Genomic DNA, 19,211 nt, shown 5'->3' on the forward strand with positions numbered 1-19,211 from the left:
GAGTAAAGCTGCTGGATGCAGGTAAAGTTAGCTAAAGGATGACTAGCTAATATCAATACAGCTACCGATATTGTTGTCTATGTCCAGCTACGTACATTCATTTTGCCCCCAAAAAAGTCGATTCCCCCTTCTCCTCCTCCACCGTTCTTAGAGACAGGGAGTCTCAAAGAATCCTCTTCCCCCTCCCTCTCACACACATCGTTCAACCAGAGAGCTATTTGTAATCCATAGGGGGGGGGCCAGAAAATGTTTGGAAACCACTGGTCTAGTGGCTTGTGTGTTTTTGCTAGAGGGTCTGCTCATCCTTAGCTGTCCTCTGCAGTGAGACCTGCAGGCTCAGCTGTTTTTGGTTATTTCCCCTCACTGGAGAACTGTGACACTAACATGAATCAGCACAAGCATGTGAATTGTTTTCTCCCTTTAAAACCGCATTTACAGTGTGATATTAGCATAAAATGAGGTAATTGCATTTTTTGTGGTCTGTTACAGGGGGAACCATAAGGTGGAGGATGCCTGTGAAATCTACGCGAGAGCGGCCAACATGTTTAAGATGGCAAAGAACTGGAGTGGTAGGTGAACAGCTAACAATCTGCTTTAACAGCTAATGTAGAGGACAGTGTCCGCTCCAAATAAAGCAACAAATAATAGCTCATACTCAGTAAACTGCTTTTTGAACACCAAGTCTGAAAATAAGAGATTTATATTAGCTTATAAGTTTAGTTGTGAATGTTCCAACTATTTACGCTGTGCGTTCAGCTGCAGGGAACGCATTCTGCCAGGCTGCCCGGCTCCACATGCAGCTTCAGAACAAACTGGACTCCGCCACGAGCTTCGTTGATGCCGGCAACGCCTACAAGAAGGCCGACCCACAGGGTGAGAGCTGCCACGGCAGTGTGTCTGGGTTTCATCAAACAGAGAAGGTTTAGATGTTGGACAGAAAGTTTAAATTTAGTCTCATCTGAGCAGAGGACAGTCTCCCACAACTTTAGTGGGAGACGGTTATTTTATTTTATTTTATTTTATTTTATTTAACCAGGTTAGTTCCATTGACATTAGAGATTATTTTTACAATTGTGACCTGTCTAATCTACATGGCTTGGGTCAAACAGCAAACTGGATTCTTATGGCTCTGTGAGATGTTGTTGCAGAAGCTAACCTTGCTTCAAGTGCCTCCACATCTTTCTCTGTCTTGGTGTCTTGGTCTTAATTACATGATTTTATAATTATGAATTATAAAATCAGTATAATGACATGTTGAGCAGTTCAGCTTGACAACGATAAATGGACGATAACCCCCAGTTTACACTGCTTGTGTCTCCGCTTTGCCATGGAACAGACTCCACACTAATTATGCACATATTACAGTCAATAAGCGGGACATGAGCATAGTTTACCTTTACACAGCTAACAAAGACAAAAACAATTTTTTAAATAAAACACCCAAAATACCGACAGGGGTGCAGTGATAAATTTCTGTGTTGGTTCATTTTTGGTTTATCCCCCAGGCCTTGTCTTAGTGATTGTGTTTGTTTGCTAATGTTCTCTAACAAACCTTCAAGGCCTTCACACAACAATTTGATTCAACCTGAGACTAGATATTACACATGTAGACTTTCTTTATCAAGTAGGTATCTTCTGAAGATAATAATTTGCACTTTATTTTATTTAGGCCAATCAGTCTAATCCAGCGGTCTCAAACTCAGTTTACCCGAGGGCCGCTGGATGAGGAGTCTGGGTGAGGCTGAGCCGCATAAAGGATTCCACAAACAACATTTTAAAAATATCCTCAAATGTCATCAACATTTAATTATTTCTCCAATACATGAACTGCAGGCTTTGGCTAAGACAAAGACATGATGAGGGTGTGACAAAATTTAGGTTGCGTTCACACTGCAGCCTGAATTCCGATTTTTTGTCAAATCGGACTTTTTTCGCCGGGCCGTTCACACAGCCACACATATGCCACCTGTATGTGTTCTGCAGTCTGAACGGGCAAACGACCTGAAAGTGTCCCGCATGCGCAGTAGAGGGCGCAATAGCGTCAGCGTTCTCAGTGTTCTGCCAACCGCCATAAAAAGAAGAAGTGCTCAGTGTTTGCGGAAGTAAACATGGAGGCTAACGGTGGAGCTTAGCTTACATATTTGCATATTAACAACTTAATCCTCATTATAGTCCGTCATAGTTGTTTTTCTTCCCACTTGCGCATATCAGGAAGCAGAATTTGTTGAGTATCAGTGACGTTCAGTTCGGATGGATGCGGCCTGGAGGTTAGGTCGCATCTGATTCGGATACGGATCGGATATGGGTCACATTCTTAAAGAATCCGACCTGTGCTGTTCAGACTGTCATGAAAAGATCAGATACAGGTCGCATTACGTAAAAGAAATTGGGTCACTTTGGGCTGCAGTGTGAACGCATTCTAAGTTTATTCCACTTGGCGTCACTCTTGTTCTACGTTTCATAGAAGTCTTTAGCCAGCTAGCAACGTATGGAGAACGTCTCGACGCGTGACGTCATTACCGCTTAAACTTGTCACAACAGCGCGGCGGATGACGAGCAGCCCAGTAACTGTCGCCTTTCTCTGCGTTTGATCGTGGCATTTGTTAATGGTAGAAAGTACCGCAATGGCGACTGCAGGGAAGGGAAACTGGTACCGGACCGGTCCATCATCAGGCCACACTATTGTTACAAGCGTAGTGTGCATGAAGTCAGTGTAGCTTAGCCTAGCACCGAATGTCAGCCATGACGAGGAACGGCGGGCGGCACTTCCTTCAGAGGTCCGCTCACCCTGTGGGCCCCACTAATATTATACTTTCATATCACGGTGGGGGCCACGAGAATGAGACCTCTGGTCTAATCAAATAGTCTCACTAAGTAGGACGCTTGATCTGTTATTACACCAAGCTGAGCCGCAGCAGAACGTACCAATCCTGCACACATTGTTTGAAAAAATTTGGATTTTTCTAAAAACAAGTTAATTTTCATGCCAAAGTAAAAGAAACTTCATAAAATTTGCATGACTGAAGCGGCTAGAAGAAGATTCGAAGGTTTTGCAATGGGACAGAGTCTGAGTTTGGCTGTAATTTATTATGCAAAACTAGATTTAGTTTTACATTCCAGAAGGAAGCATTGGGATGTTTTCTATCGTTCCCATTCCAGCATTGTTGGTTACTGTCTTATCATTCAGCTCTTGAGTGAAGGTGTGTGTGAAACATTAAAATGGGTCGAAATGTCGCTCGAGGAAAAGGAATATCTGGGTTTCTTCATGAGGCGCTTAATGAAGCACTGTAGGTCAGCAGGTTAACAGTCACAGAGGAAGCAAACCGAGATAAATACCGTTAATTTTACTTAATAGACTCAGAAAGACTTCATAAGAGTTTCCTCTCCTTTCTACTCGTCTCTTTTTCCAGAGGCCATCAACTGTCTAAACCAGGCCATTGACATCTACACTGACATGGTAAACACTGATTAAGCCATTACATTCCTCTGTGTGGGACTCTGACCTTTGAATACAACATAATATGTGTGTGTTTGCGTTGTAACAGGGCCGGTTTACCATCGCAGCCAAACATCATATCACCATAGCAGAGATTTATGAGTCTGAGCTGGTGGATATTGAAAAGGTAAAATAATATTTTTTTTCTTCCTGATATAAACCTGACGTGACATTTGTATTAAGCAAACTAACTAAATGTGTCTGTGTTTGTTCAGGCGATTGCTCACTATGAGCAGGCAGCAGATTATTACAAGGGAGAGGAGTCAAACAGGTAAACATGTTAATAATAAATGTCATATGTACAGAACACACATGGCAAACGCACACACACACACACACACACACACACAGTGCCATGGATTAGCATCTAGATATCTTGTATGTTTTTTGGTTGATCCTGAGATTTTGCAATGGTTTCATCAACAGAGTCATTCATTCAGGTAATGTCCAGTTCAAAAGATGAGGAACTGAGTATATTCAGTGTTTCTCTAGTCTGGTCGTTGCCATCCATGTGCTATTCAGCTCGATTCAAATCTCTCTTCAGAGCACAGCCTGGGCTTTCTCCCATTGAAGTGAATGTCTCTGGTAGAATTTCATCCTGGCCAATCAGCGAATAGAAGGAGAAGTTGTGAATAATGACATTGATTTGCCACACTGTTTTAGAATTGTAGCCTGCCTGTAGTCTTAGCAATGATTTTGGAAGAAGTAAATTAAGACGTTCAATCTGTGTTGGTCACGCCTCCAAATATTGAATCAACATAAACAACCACATCGTTCAAATCTCTTTGCAGTGGAGGACGGTTGTTTACAGCCATCCACACATTTTTCAGTAAGCTTCATAGTGTTGAACTGGCACTTTACATATGTCATGGCGAAATGCTAGAGATTGGATAAAATTTAATGTAATTGAGAGAAATGGCCAAAGGATGGCAGTGTTGGGTGAAAAATCTATCATGAGCATGGAGAACAAGAGAAAATGTTTAAATAGGGAGACTGGAATGGACCCTGAGCCACCTCATCTGGTACCTCTCCATGGCCAGAACCAGTTGCTCTACTCTGATGGAACCTCTCATCCTATCTCTAAGGGAAAGCCTAGATTCCCTCAGAGGAAACTCATCTCTGCTTGTATCCACGATCTAGTTCTATCAGTCACTTCCCAAAGATTAGTATGTAGGAACGTAGATTGACTGCCAGCAATGATGTGAGCATTGACTGGCAGTAGATGGCTTAATTTTATGGAGTCTATTGAACAAACTTTTACCTCTGAGGTAGTATTTCATATGAAAACTAGCTCTGAAGCAAACAATAATGAGGTGGTCATTGTTTGTTTCTACAGATGTATCACAGCAGTAGCTCCTGTATAAAGATACAGAGTGATGAAGATTTCAGCATGAAAGGCAAAGTACTGTGTTCCACCAATGAAGCAACAAGTTTTCTTTATGTTTCAGCTCAGCTAACAAATGTCTTCTGAAGGTCGGACACTACAGCGCTCAACTGGAACAGTATCAGAAAGCCATCGAAATCTACGAACAGGTACCCAGCAGGGAGTAATTCTTCATCCACTTTGGGATTGTAGCTATGTTCAGATGTGTTTAGATAAAGACATAAAAAATGGAATATGTGTGTGTGTGTTCGCGCGTGTGTTTTTCAGGTTGCTATGAGCACTATGGATAATCCTCTGCTGAAGTACAATGCCAAAGAGTATTTCTTCAAAGCGTCATTGTGTCACTTCATAGTGGATGAGCTTAATGCTAAGGTAACACACTTCTGTCCATGTTCGGTTGTTACACTGCTTCAGCTTTAAAGTGTTCAGTGCTAGCAGCTAGCTTACCTGAACCTTGTGTTTTCCAGTTGGCCATAGAGAAGTATGAAGAGATGTTTCCAGCTTTCTCAGACTCAAGAGAGCTCAAACTGCTAAAGGTATGTTCCTTTCCTCATAAAAGGAAACATACCTAAACATTTTCAAAGTAAGCAACACGCAAAAGCACTAATCAAAAAATTAACTGCTATTAGCAGATTAACAGATTAGTGGCCACCACTGGGAAAGCTTCTTTTTCCATGGTTGCATCGTACTTCTCTTTGCTGTGAAAGTAACTTTCCAAATTTTGTTTTAACAGAAACTCCTTGAGGCCCACGAGGAACAGAACAGCGAGGCGTTCACGGAGGCCGTGAAGGAGTTTGACTCCGTGTCCCGTCTGGACCAGTGGCTGACCACAATGCTGCTCCGCATCAAAAAGACCATCCAGGGAGACGCTGGAGACTTAAAGTAAAGAAACATCAGAGAAGGGGAGAGAGACGCAGAGAAAAAAAACAGGATGGTGGAGAAAAGTGGCAGAAAAATGAATGAGGTTGAGGGAGGGAGGGAGGGATGGTGGCATTGAGAGTTTACAAATGTACATATCAGTCTGCATGTGACCCCAGTCAAATTAGCACCTCCTTTAAATCACGTTAAAGCACCCTGTGTCCCCCGTCCCACAGTATTGCTCCGTAACACTGGACAGAATTACACTAAAAGAGACAAAGTGGGAAGATAATGTGTGTGTGCAACAGAGAAAATGTGTGTGTGTCCACTCCAGTAGGATCAAATCTACTTTTTGATGAAGTGTGCATATATATATGATACTGAAAAATATAGAAATGTTATTTAAGAAATTGTTCATATTTATTGTCAATACTGAATATATTGTTTGTTATTGTGCTCAGTGTTACAATTTGTCTAAATATTTTAGGTATCAGCCCCTCTGTAATCTCCTCTTATGTTGTCCTTATGGCTTCACGGCACATCTGAGTTAGTAAAATCCCACCCTGTGATTGGTCAACTCTTGTGAGGGTGGAGCAGTTAACAGCTAGTTTCTGTTGCTGCCTTCTTTGTGCATGTCTGCGTTGACGTAAATGTTCTGTGTTGTGCTATCATGTAAAAACCTGTGTGTAACCTGATACATTTATGTGAAATCAGTAAATATGTACCTCAGATATTGAGCTGAAATAAAACATCATCACCCTACATGTCGGTATTTATTCAGCAGACAGATGAAATTGAATGTATTTATTATGTAACAATGCACCTTTAGCTAGCACCTGTTCCCTGAATGTTGTATATTAGGAGTTCTTAAAGACTTGGTACCTGCATTACTAAGGATTTAACATAGTTCCTCATATAACACCTGTATTACAAATATATAGCTACATTTGGGTAGTAAAAAAAACAAACTCTGCACATCAATTTGAACACAAAATCCCCACAATAAAACGTGGTAGAATCATGGTGTGGGGATGTTTTTCTTCTCAGAAGTAAGGATTCTAGACCAGGGCTCACCAACTCCAGTCCTCCAGGGCTACCATCCTGCAACTTTTAGATTCACCTCTGCTCCAAAATGTCTGAATTCCCTCACCAGCATTCATTCCTCTCTTCAATAGGCTGGAAACGAGCAGTTTATTTGATCCAGGTGTGTTTGAGCAGAGACGCATCTAAAAGTTATAGGATGGTAGCCCTCGAGGACTGGAGTTGGTGACCCCTGGTCTAGACAAACATGATTTACATACAGATGGAAATAAATAATTCAGATCAGTTTCGTTTATTTATATAGTACCAATTTACAATAAAGAGACATTTTAAAAGGGAAGACAACAACTATACCCACTTACAAAGAATGATGCAAGTAGACCTTAGTTGTGAGACAGAATCTAAAAAACATCCACAATATTACAGTATTTGGTTTCTTACATTGATTTCTTACAATTAAAGTGCAATATTGCAGGCCAGTCATTTTCCCCAGATATTCAATTGTACATGTACCTATAGCTAATTCAATTTCCTTTTGGGATCAAAGTATTTTTTAATTGAGGCGATTGAAATGATACCACAGAGAGGAGTTGTCCACTTTTTAAAATATGTGAGATTAATTGCATTTGTCGTAACTGCAGACCTTATAAAAACAATTTTGCAATAAAACATTTTTTTTAAATAATTTATTTAAAATATGTATTTAAATAACGTCTTTAATAAATCGACTCAGTATGATGTGTGATGAACCGAAATCGGTTAACCTTTTAAATGAGTGTTTTTATATGTCTAGTAGCTATCTAGTCTGTTAATAAAGTGCGACTTCGATAACTACAATCATAGACATATAAGATTAAAATCACATGGGGACAAATATGGACGGAACACTCGGACTTTTTTCCCCCGAACACCTTCAAGAATTCTGCGACACTTCCGGTGCATGGCGGTTTCTCGTAGCATTCTGCATTTTGTTGGCTGTTAATTTTTATATCACAGGCTTGACGTTCCTCAGCTCAGTACTTGTGAGAAGAGTTGATTATTCCAGTTGTTGAAGGGGAACAAACGAGCGCGTCGTCAAGATGCCGCGAATTATGATAAAAGGAGGCGTTTGGCGCAACACTGAGGTACGTGTTTACATGGTTAGCCTGAAGCTAACTGCTGTTACCCTGAACCAGTGGCTAAAGTTAGCATAAAGCTAAACGTTAATATAACGCTATTCTGCTCAAATAGCAACTTTATTTTATTTGCCTCTATGCATTATAAACAGTTTAGTTACTTGAGAGGCGTAGCTTGTGTGATATTGACCAGGTAACTTTTGTGATCCAGCTTGTTAAAAGCGATAACGTCATTAGCTAAGAGAAATGCAGCCTGCAACACTTAGCGGTGTTTCCTCTCGAGGAAAACTTAATGATATAGACAAATGGCTTCATAGATAAATATAAAAAAACAAACAAAAAAACGTGTGTTTGCGGATATTTTTTAGCATTACTCTTAAAATGTTTTATAATTTGCCATTACCTAAAATATTCAATATTATAGAGTTTGGTGGCTACCTTAAGTTTCACGCAGCATTACATTGAACACCGAAAAACAGTGGATTCATTCAGGCATTGTGAGAGACTGCCTTTCAGTTAATTTCCCATTTATTTATTTTTTTTTTGTAATCTAGCCAATAACAGGAACTTTTTTTGTGTCAAATCCTCAGGGTTGACAGATCTGATTGTTTCCAGCTCAAACACAACGTCAACCAGCTCAAATCTAATTTTTGTGCTTATGTGTTCTGTCTGTATAATAACTCTATACACCATTTGGGGTGTTTACGGTTGACATTGTGGTGACTCTTGATGAAGCAATTACTATTAATTATTTATATTAATTTGGAAAAGCGTAGAAGCTGTCAAGTTATACACGTTCTAAACATTTTAAAATAAATGAACTTTTCTGCCACACAATAACTATTTTCATTGAATTTTCCATTCTAATGTATGAATAGAAATTTCATACGTGGGCAGCCCAAATTTGAACAGCCTATCCAAAGATGTTTTTTCAAGTCCAACCTATTAGAAGCCCAATTGGGTGGAAACGCGTCCAATCTGGCAACGCTCCACATCAAAGCATAGTTTTGCAATCTATAAATTCTCTTTATTATTATTATTATCATTTTACGTGTCACAATTAACTTTATTTGTCGTTATGCTGGAAATGGGAGTTAATTTGACTGATTATTTGTGTTTGTAGGATGAAATCCTCAAGGCAGCGGTGATGAAATATGGGAAGAATCAGTGGTCGCGTATCGCCTCACTGCTCCATCGAAAGTCTGCCAAACAGTGCAAGGCCCGATGGTGAGTCCTGACAGAAGCATTAAGTACTAAAAAATGCACTTTAATCATGTTTTAATCAGTACGGTGTTACCAGCATTCTTCAGTGGAGCTGACTTGTTTAAATCTGAATCGTAAAGCCTGGCTTTGCTTCTTCATGCAGGTACGAGTGGCTGGATCCCAGCATCAAGAAGACAGAATGGTCCAGAGAGGAAGAGGAGAAGCTGCTTCACCTGGCCAAGCTGATGCCCACTCAGTGGAGGACCATCGCTCCCATCATCGGTCGCACCGCTGCCCAGTGTCTGGAGCATTACGAATACCTGCTGTACGACGTTTTGGCTTTTTACGCATTTTTAGGCTGAATTCGAACCACATCAGACTATCTGTGGTTTGGAATATTATATCGATCATGATGAATGTGGGTCATAGGTGTGGTTTTGTGTTTGTTCAGAGACAAAGCCGCCCAGAGGGAGAATGAGGAAGAGGTGGGAGACGATCCCCGGAAGTTAAAACCAGGAGAGATCGATCCGAATCCCGAGACCAAACCTGCCAGGCCCGACCCAGTGGACATGGATGAAGGTGACCGACGCTCAGGGATTGGATCTGCTCTGGTAGCTGGCTCGGCGTGTTAATGTTTGTCTGTGTTTCTGGTTGCAGATGAGCTGGAGATGCTGTCAGAGGCCAGAGCTCGTCTGGCCAACACTCAGGGCAAAAAAGCGAAGAGAAAAGCCAGAGAGAAACAGCTGGAGGAAGCCAGGTTCAAACATCTTTATGTTATCAGTTATTAAATAAACTCACAGCTGAGGGATTTCAGTCTCAGGAGAATTAAAAAAAAAAAAAAAATTCTCTTTGCAGACGATTGGCTGCTCTTCAGAAACGCAGGGAGCTGAGAGCGGCGGGTATCCATGTCCAGAAGAAGAGGAAGAAGAAGAGAGGAGTGGACTACAACGCAGAGATCCCCTTTGAGAAAAAACCTGCAGCGGTATTTAATCATGGATTAGCAGAACATGTTGATTCATACGTTCACAATGAGGAAGAGGTGGGAGACGATGAGAAAAGCTCATTGGTTTATTTTTGTTTACATAGGGTTTCTATGACACCAGCATGGAGCAATATGATGCTCAGGAACCGAACTTTAAACGACTCAGACAGCAGCACCTGGACGGAGAACTCCGCAGGTCAGTAATGTTCAAATTTGTTCTCACACATCAGTTGAACCGTTGACAGATAAAACAAACCTGTGGTTGTAGTGAACGGGAGGAGAGGGATAGGAAGAAGGATAAACAGAAGATCAAGAAAAAGAAAGAGAGCGATCTGCCGTCTGCCATCCTGCAGACCAGCGGAGTGGCCGAGTTCACAAAGAAACGCTCCAAACTGGTCCTACCTGCACCACAGGTACCTGCTGCCAGAGCAGCGCATCGTCACACAGCACATTACTGGAGATCAGCATGCTGAATGATGTTTTTTATATTCTAAACAAACTGCTTCAGTTGCTTTGTCCGTCTGCACTCTTAGATCAGTGATGCTGAGTTGGAGGAAGTGGTGAAAATGGGCGTGGCCAGTGAGGTGGCCCGTCAGGCGGCCGAGGAAAGTGAAGGCGGGAACTCGGCCTCCTCCACCCTGCTGTCAGAGTACAGCGTCACCAACAACATGAACACAGGACTCCGCACCCCACGGACCCCTGCTGCCCAGGACAGGATACTGCAGGTGAATCATGGATCTTTTACTCCCTGCCAATGTTTGTTTGTGTGCCTCTTGTTGTTGCTATAGAAACAAATCCTTACCTGAAAAGACTGATGGAAAAAAATAAAGCTAAATTAGAGTTCTTATTTCTTTAATTGATCTAAAATATTTGTCTCATTTGTAGTTTGCTTGTTTTGATTCAGTGGAATGTGTGTCATATTTTCAGTGCATAACTGGACTGTTTTGTGTGTTTTCTCTGTCAGGAAGCACAGAACCTGATGGCTCTGACCAACATCGACACGCCCCTGAAGGGAGGCCTCAACACGCCGCTGCACGAGAGCGACTTCAGCGGCGTGACGCCCCAGAGGCAGCAGGTCCAGACGCCCAACACCGTGCTCAGCACACCGTTCAGGTAGAGGCAGCCATCGCACAGCAACTAGTGTTGATGTGGTGTCTGACAGCACACACAGCTGCCTAACGACATTAAGAAAGAGTCAGTCCAAACACAGATGACTTAAGAGCTATTCTGTCTACCAACTTGAACATCTCATCTCTTGAACATTTCCATCCAACTTGAAGTATGGCGTCACATTCCTGCCAAAAACCCAGGGAAGTTTATTAAGCAATCACTCAGAGAGTAAACTTTAACACTTCATACTGGAACTGTAAGATATTTTAAATATCCAAAATAAAAACCAACCCAGAACCATAAATTAAAAATATTAAGAAGAATCTGTGAACAACATTGCCCTTCAAAGAATATTAATCACCAGACTTTTAAAGATCAAGATCATTTTAATTTATTATGCAATTAATTGCTGATTGCAAAAGGCTTATCAGTAACTCTTACGAGTGATTTGATTGGCCAGTTTTTCAGCTCAAATCCAGTGACAGTCAGCACAGAACTCTGTGTCTGATAGACAGGATGAAGGAAAAATCAACACTTTCCTTTTTTCTTACCTTATTATTCTTCATTGTCCTACTATGTCATCTTCTTCTTTTATTTGAATCCACATTTCTTCTTCTTCTCATATTACTACGCTTTACTTCTCCACTGAAGACAAGTTACATAGAATCTTTTTAGGACTTTTTTCCAGCTCTGTGCTAAAGTTCCCAGCAGCTCCTAACTAGGGCTGTATAATCAAATCAATTCTACGATGTGTATTGATATTTTTACCCCACCCCTCAGAAGGTGTCGATTTTTCATCCGCGAGTATCGATCCATTAAAACATGGTGGTCCATAGGCTTACATGTCTTTTTTACATGTCTGATTTGTGACGGCGTAGCAGCAAGACTCCGTCTCCCCCAGTCTCACTTTCAACTTGTGCTTAAAGAGCACATTATGAACTACACACCAGTTTTTAAATTGTGTTAATGGACCAAGTTAAACTGGAGTCATGCTAAAATAAATAAACCATGTTTTTCCAAATGTCAGAGAAATGTTAAAAACCAGCTTTTCCGGTTATGTGAAAGGGAATGAGCTTCCAAACGTAAAAACGCAACATTAGATCCCTTTGTTTTTATAAACCTAAAATCTTCAATAAATAACGATGGGCTGTATTTTGTTGCTAAGAAACAAAGTAAAGTTGCTCAAGTTACGATGAAAGAGAAGCGGAACGGAGTAGCGGCAAAAGCAGTGAGATTACGAAATTAATGCAAAGTTTGGATATTGGAGCGATCGGTGGCATCCACTTCATAATTTGTGTTTAGCTTAGTGGTTTCTGTTCTGTATATAAAGGATTAGCTGAAGAATCAATGTGCAGCAGGCAGCGGCGCTCTGTTTTGAGCTGGAAGACAAAGAGGGGAAACCCGCAGCCGGAGTCTGGGCGCAGTGAGGATTGCCATGACAACGAAGGCAGATCGATCATTCTTATTAACAACTGACAAAGTATCAGAGACTGAGAGAACGATGAGATCCTGGCAGTCTGAGAGGCAGCTACTCAGATATCCAAGCAGGGGAATGGCGGCGCTGCGTAGCTGCAAGGAGTCGATCACTACGGGGTGAGGCGGAGCCACTCCCCCAGCAGCTAGTAGTAAACAACTTACGGGCTTATGGCTAACTCCAGGAGCCAAGGTAGAAAAACCTTTTTCCCATAGTCCAAAAGACTTTATTTTACCCCACTACCCCAATCAGAGCCAGGTATTGTGTGGTTAATGCTTTTAATCAGTTTTCAGTTAATTAAATCCAACTGAAAACTGATTAAATCCAAGTCTATGGAACACAAAACGTCACCAAAATCACTCTGTCCCTCTAAAATCTTTCAGAAAGTCATAAAAGTGTATCGAAGAGCATCGATTGCTGAATATCGTGATATATATCGTATCGTGAGCAGAATTCTGTGTATCGTATTGTGAGATTATTGCATCACTACATCCCTACTCCTAATGGTATACTTCACTTTAAAGACAATGGCAGTTTAAAAAGTCGACTCATTATTTTGCTTTATGTAAATGTTAAATGGCGGAAAAGTTTCTTTTTTCACATCTCATTTGTGACGTGTTCTTCTCATGAACTCGACATCCTTCATGGTTCCCTTTGCTCCACCAGAACCCCCGGACCGGGCCAGGCCTCTGACGGGATGACCCCTCTGGCGGGGGGCATGACCCCTCGGGGTACCCCTGGGTTGACCCCTGGCCGCACGCCTCTGAGGGACAAACTGAACATCAACACAGAGGACCAGCTGACAGACCCGGCATACGCCAAACATGTGGTAAAAAAACCAAAAAAAAACTTAAGCTTCTTCAAACATTGATTCCCTTATGAGTTTTGATATTATGTCATATTACAACCATAAACTTTGATCGATTTTTATTGGGAATTTCTGTGATTAAACCGACACAATGTTGGTCTTTCTCATATAATCAAGAAAAATAAAATAAAGTTTCTGTTTGCAACCTCACAAATAAACCTGCCACAATAAATTCTACTGGATGATAAATTGTCCAGTAATTATCACAATAAACAATAAAATTGATGTTTGTAGACTACTGTCATGTATTATTATGTAATTATATAAATATGAAATATGAATTTGCCCTCTCAAAAAGCCAATAAACTTATTTTGTAAAGAACACTTCACACTATACCTGAAAGACACTTTAAATAAATATCCAAAATAAAATGGAAATAAAACCACACTCAACTGAAACGGCAAATAAAATTAATCATGAAGTCTCTAAACAAAATTGCCAAGCTCATTTTAATTTATCATATAATTATGATAAATTACTAATTGATTAATTTCTTATTGAATCTGGCTTTTTTGCAAAATATGAATGACTTCTAGGGGTGTGAATACTTTAGTATGTGTGAGTGATTGATTTAATTTGAAGTTTATTTGTTGGAAAAACAACATGGACACTAAAGGTTGTATGTTTACTCGTTACAGCAGAAGGAAAGCCTGCAGCAGCTGAGACAAGGCCTGATGTCACTTCCTGTGCCCAAGAACGACTTTGAGATCGTTCTTCCTGAGAACGCAGAGAAAGAACTGGAAGAGACGGAGATGGAGAGCGGATTTGTGGAGGACTCTGCAGACATAGAGGCACTCAAGCAGGTACGCTGCAGAAACACACAAAGGATTTGATGAAATTCAGATTTTTGACTCAGTTTTATTAAAATATGCCAATTTGTTTAATCAGGCTCAGCGGGACGCAGAAAGAGACAAGGAGCTGAAACTTCGGCACACATCTGTTCAGAGGAACCTCCCCAGGCCGACTGAGGTTCGGTTTGATTAGTTATTTAAATAACTGATTAGAGAAGGTTTAGTTTTATCTTTGTAAGCTGGGTTGAATTATAAATGTGCACAAATCTTTGTCGATATTGTTCTAAGATCAAAAAACGCAATTAGTGTTTCCAATAAATAACGCCAGCTGCATGTTATTTGCAAAAAACAAAAACAAAACACAATCCATCATCCTCCTCCCACTTCCTGTCGTCTTGTCTTTTCTGTCAGTAGTAACCTCTGGTTGTGTTTCCATTGTAGTTTTTTGAAATGCATCTATTTTCAAAAAACCCATTCTAGCAGCAAAACTTTTTTATCGAAAACGTTTTTTTTTTTTTTTTTCGTTTTTTTTCTTCAAAATTGGCATATTTCCATTAAGCGAATTTATTTTCGTATTTTCATTTTGCGTCATTCTACAGTTAGTGGAAATTCAGCTACCGATGCCGGCATGTGAACGTAGATCTGTTTCCGGTGCAGGTTAACGAGTCAGTGCTCCGCCCCGCGTCCATGGAGCCGCTCACCGACCTCCAGGTGGCTGAAGAGCTCATCAAACAGGAAATGATCACCATGCTGCACCACGACTGCCTACACCACCCCTCATCTAATGCAGTCACTCAGCTGCAGCGCGGCAAAACCAAGGGGCCCACCTCTACGTCCAACAACGCCTCACACATCTCTTACCTGGAAACCCACCCCTACAAACCCATCAGCACGGAGGAGATGGAACAGGTCAGACACACCACTGTCTGCAGACGTTCAGTCCAACTCATTTAAAGCTCATTTAAACTGATGCTGCACATGTTGATGAACAGGCGAAGGCGATCCTGACTACAGAGATGGACGTGGTGAAGGCAGGAATGGGCCACGGAGACCTCAGCATGGAGGCCTACACCCAGGTGTGGGAGGAATGCTACGGACAGGTAAGAATCTGTTTATGGTAGCACTCAGCAAATGAAGTGTTGGTGGATTCATGCTCTAGATCAGAGGTCTTCAATGTAAGGGTCTTCAATTATTTTATTTTTTTGCCTTAAAATACACATTAACATGAATAACAAATAGTTAAATTGAGACATGCAAGGGTGTGATCACATGGTTTTGTTGTATTGGTAATTTAACGTTTTAACAGAATTAAAAGGTGGTTAAAATATATATTGCATTTAGGTGTAATACCGAATTACACCTAAGATGGTTTTTCCCAGCAGCGCAGTTAGCTGAATTTCAAGAATGTTTTAAACTTAAAATAAAAAAACAGCATTCGTTGTATTGAGTTCACAGTAATATGATGTGCTTTTGTAAAAAAAAAAAAAAAAAAAAAAAGTGTATATACAGATATAGTTGAGGGTCTCAGGTTAAAAACGTTGAAGACTACTGCTCTAGATTCTTCACCCTGACTCAGTTTTATTGTTCTAAAGTTTTAGATCAGTAAAACATGTTCATCCTGCTGCACAGGTGCTATATCTGGCTGGTCAGAACCGGTACACCCGAGCTAACCTGGCATCAAAGAAAGATCGAATCGAAAGTCTGGAGAAGAAACTAGAGGTAAAGTGGAGAACAGTTTGAGGAGTCTTGTTGGTTTTCTTTTATTCTATGCTACTGTGTATGTGAGTTTTGATCCAAACACTGACATCCCAGTACTTGTGAACACTCCAGGTGAACCGAGGCCACATGACAGCAGAGGCTCGAAGAGCGGCTAAACTGGAGAAGAAGCTGAAAATTCTGCTGGGAGGTTTCCAGTCCAGAGCACTGGGGCTCCTTAAGCAGCATAATGAACTCTGGGAGCAGGTACTGACAGGATTTTACACCAGCAGATTGTTGGTCTTAGGGGACTCCGTATGTAGTTTGCAGGAATGTAATGTCTGTGTTGTCCACTAGGTGGAGCAAGCAGCCACTGAGCTACAGACTTTCAATCAGCTGAAGCAACAAGAGGATCTGGCCATTCCTAGGAGACAAGCGGTAATACATTAAACACTTTCAGTGATTTTGGTTTTTCAACCAACTGATTGGTTGATTTCAAGGGTTACACTTTCTCCAAAAGTGTAACCCTCACTTTTGGAGAAAGTGAGGGTTACAACTACATGGTAATAATTACTAAGATGGAACCTGCTGTGTTTCTCAGGCTCTGCGGGAGGATGTGGACAGGCAGATGGAGAGAGAGAAAGAACTTCAGCAGAGATATGGAGAGCTGCTGATGGAGAGGGAGTCTCTGCTCAGCGGCACGCAGAAGTTCTGAGCAACACATTCAATCTGAAACCAATCACAGGGACTCTGATGTAGAACATAACCTTCCACATTGTTGTATTGAACAGTTTTTTTTTTGCTTTTTCCTGATCATCACTTCAAACCTCTGAGCCTCTATGTTGCTGTGATGCCCCAAGCTGCGTTTTGAGCATGTTCAATAGTCTTCTCTGTACCAGTGACCAATAAAGTTTTTCATCAATCAAACTCATAAGTCCTTGTATGCATGTTTAAGTCTTTATTACTAAGAGTGAACCAAACAAGAAAATGGATATAAACTCTGCTTCAGCAGGTGAGGAAAGTCATCCCACTCCTCCTGTATGCACTCTGAAAAAGAGAGGTGGGTTACTCTAGGGTCAGAGTTCACACAACCTGAATGGATAAAAAAATTGTTTTTTTTTTTATTTCTTGGTGTATTTCCAACAAAAAATTTAGTTTTTATAATTCCAATTTGCCCAATTTTAAGATCAATAGAAACTCAGCTGGTGGCTGATGTTCAGACCGCTGATCTGATCTTGTTACACGAGAAATCATGAGATCAGTTTCTCATGTAAACATCAGCTGATCAACCAAAATTAAGGAAATCTGGAAGAATTTATCAGTGAACCCCTGCCACAAATGTAAAGTATAATTCAGTTTAGGTGTGTGGAGGGTTTAAATGTCCACTATCATCACCAAAATGAACTGTGTACATAGATTTTCATGACTGAATCCAAAGAAACTATCAAAAACAACAATCCAGTCCAACTTTTTAAAAGGTTCAATCTTAAGTTACACATCACTAGCTGTGCTTCTAAATGTGCATACACCTTTGCCAATATTCTGCTAAAGTCAAAACCCCTCCACAATTTCCAATTGAGGTGTTTTCATTATCAAATCATGCGATAAGTCTCACACCATCATCGTCCAACTGCTTCCTGTCTTCTTCCTGGTTTGGGCCAGTTGTAGCATCTGGTTGTTTATCACATGACTCATGTGATGCAAAAAAAGTGTTTCCATTGCAGTTTTGCAAAATACAATAATTGCGATACAGCTGAAAAACTGCCTCGTTCTAGCGCTAAAATTACAATGAACTATGTGAGCTTTTTCAAAATTGCCATGTTTCCATTAAGCAAATTCATTTTCGAAATTTGAATTTGTACAATGAAAACGCATGTAGAGTGTTTTTTGCTGTGTACCCACTGTGTGTCTGTAGTTGTATCGTCTGATGGCCTCTCTGATGTGACACGGCTGGATGGCTCCACTAGGGGGCTCCACTGTGGCCGGAGAGCTCTGAAACACGCAGCACTCGTTTGAGCAGACTAGAAAATAAAAAGATGGCCAACATGAAGAGCACAGAACACAAGCCTCCAGCCTGACACCTTTTTCCGTTTCCTCTGTCTGGCTCGGCTGTCCATGCTGCCATTTCCCAGTAGGAGGGGCTTCGAGGAGTGGGAGGAGCCTGGAGTGGATGGGGGCGTAGCTTCAGGTGAATCTGGATCTTTCTTCACCTGCAGCCACACATTTTATCGAGTGAAATAAACAAGAAAGAGTCTTCCTGAGTGAACCGAGTGGATGCGGCGTTATGCTGTGTGTACCTCGGTGTGTGTGTTGTAGTGGATGTAGCTGGCTGAGATCACATGGCTGACAGGATTGGTCTTCACCGTCATCTCCTGCTTCACTAGCAGAGACAAATCTACAATCTGGGGAGGAAAACAGGAACATGTTGCAACCAAATTCCTGCTGTAGTTTTCATCCAGCTCATCTAGACTTTAACTTGTAGGTATTTACCTGTGCCACCGTCTCATAGGCCAGGTATGAGAGGATCTCTGTGGCAATGCTGTTGGGTTTCAGCTCCAGGCTGCTGCAGTCCAGCCAGTCCCGAAACTTTGACGCTTTCTTGGCTGTTGTAGCAATAAGATGATAAAAAATGGACGGTTGAACCACATAATGCAATGATGTTCAACAGTAACATGTTCTGCATGAAAGAAATCCATTGTTAGATAGCACTGCTAATCTTCCTCTTTTAATCTGAGCCTTTATTATTTATTTGAGCTTTGAAATTCTAAGCAGCTGATAATTGGTGGGAAAACAATACATTATTGTCATGGTTACGCATCCTAACTGAAATTAAAATTATTTTACTGCTATAAATTCAATATTTAAGAGAGACAGAAACGGTGGAGCAGAAAAATATTTCTGCCATGCCTCCCAAACATAAAAGTGTGAAAAAATGTTTTTCTTCACATAAATTTACTCAAAATCAAGGTTGGAGTCAAAGATGTTGGATTAGGATTTAATGTATGAATGTAAAACTTATGCCACTGCAATAAGACATTAGCTTTTTGAAGGCTCTTTACCAGGGTGCTAATAAATGTGGAGGGTATTTTATAAATATCCAGATATTTCTTTTTTTTTTCATCATTAATGAATGAGATGTTTTCACAATTTAGTTTTTGTTTTGTGTGTTTTGGTTTTATTTATTATCAGAAGG

At 40.9% G+C, this 19,211-nt stretch overlaps 3 protein-coding genes across 3 annotated transcripts in view; 2 read left to right on the forward strand and 1 right to left on the reverse strand.

Moving 5' to 3' along the window:
- The window catches only part of napba (N-ethylmaleimide-sensitive factor attachment protein, beta a), a 14,361-nt gene extending 7,861 nt beyond the window's left edge, over positions 1-6,500 (forward strand). The window contains exons 2-10 of the mRNA XM_015052837.1: positions 490-569; positions 757-873; positions 3,411-3,457; positions 3,546-3,623; positions 3,712-3,767; positions 4,945-5,029; positions 5,148-5,252; positions 5,348-5,416; positions 5,614-6,500. Coding sequence (XP_014908323.1) covers positions 490-569; positions 757-873; positions 3,411-3,457; positions 3,546-3,623; positions 3,712-3,767; positions 4,945-5,029; positions 5,148-5,252; positions 5,348-5,416; positions 5,614-5,766 — 790 coding nt within the window. The 3' untranslated portion in view covers positions 5,767-6,500. The remainder of the gene's footprint in view (positions 1-489; positions 570-756; positions 874-3,410; positions 3,458-3,545; positions 3,624-3,711; positions 3,768-4,944; positions 5,030-5,147; positions 5,253-5,347; positions 5,417-5,613) is intronic.
- A 1,180-nt stretch (positions 6,501-7,680) lies between these two features.
- Positions 7,681-16,945, forward strand: cdc5l (CDC5 cell division cycle 5-like (S. pombe)). Its single transcript, XM_015052836.1, has 19 exons — positions 7,681-7,903; positions 9,018-9,121; positions 9,261-9,422; positions 9,549-9,676; positions 9,755-9,854; positions 9,953-10,079; positions 10,184-10,275; positions 10,348-10,492; positions 10,613-10,804; positions 11,044-11,192; positions 13,330-13,492; positions 14,171-14,335; positions 14,421-14,501; positions 14,981-15,232; positions 15,316-15,423; positions 15,953-16,042; positions 16,154-16,285; positions 16,376-16,456; positions 16,620-16,945. Exons 1-19 carry the CDS (start codon positions 7,859-7,861, stop codon positions 16,731-16,733), a joined length of 2,430 nt encoding a protein of 809 aa, XP_014908322.1. The 5' UTR covers positions 7,681-7,858; the 3' UTR covers positions 16,734-16,945.
- Positions 16,946-16,962: 17 nt separating this feature from the next.
- Positions 16,963-19,211, reverse strand: part of supt3h (SPT3 homolog, SAGA and STAGA complex component) — a 12,272-nt gene continuing 10,023 nt past the window's right edge. The window contains exons 7-11 of the mRNA XM_015052832.1: positions 18,509-18,673; positions 18,316-18,420; positions 18,100-18,228; positions 17,921-18,010; positions 16,963-17,065 (exon numbers count right to left, since the gene is read on the reverse strand). Coding sequence (XP_014908318.1) covers positions 17,024-17,065; positions 17,921-18,010; positions 18,100-18,228; positions 18,316-18,420; positions 18,509-18,673 — 531 coding nt within the window. The 3' untranslated portion in view covers positions 16,963-17,023. The remainder of the gene's footprint in view (positions 17,066-17,920; positions 18,011-18,099; positions 18,229-18,315; positions 18,421-18,508; positions 18,674-19,211) is intronic.

Source organism: Poecilia latipinna, unplaced genomic scaffold (genome assembly GCF_001443285.1).
Source record: "Poecilia latipinna isolate Pla-1442-1.1 unplaced genomic scaffold, P_latipinna-1.0 Scaffold1138, whole genome shotgun sequence".
Classification (NCBI taxonomy): Eukaryota; Metazoa; Chordata; class Actinopteri; order Cyprinodontiformes; family Poeciliidae; genus Poecilia; species Poecilia latipinna.

Coding starts and splice junctions, on each gene's coding strand:
- cdc5l (XM_015052836.1), top strand. CDS start 7,859: ATGCCGCGAATTATGATAAAAGGAGGCGTTTGGCGCAACACTGAG. Junction 9,855..9,952: donor AAACAGCTGGAGGAAGCCAG/GTTCAAACATCT, acceptor TTCTCTTTGCAG/ACGATTGGCTGCTCTTCAGA. Junction 10,493..10,612: donor TGGTCCTACCTGCACCACAG/GTACCTGCTGCC, acceptor CTGCACTCTTAG/ATCAGTGATGCTGAGTTGGA.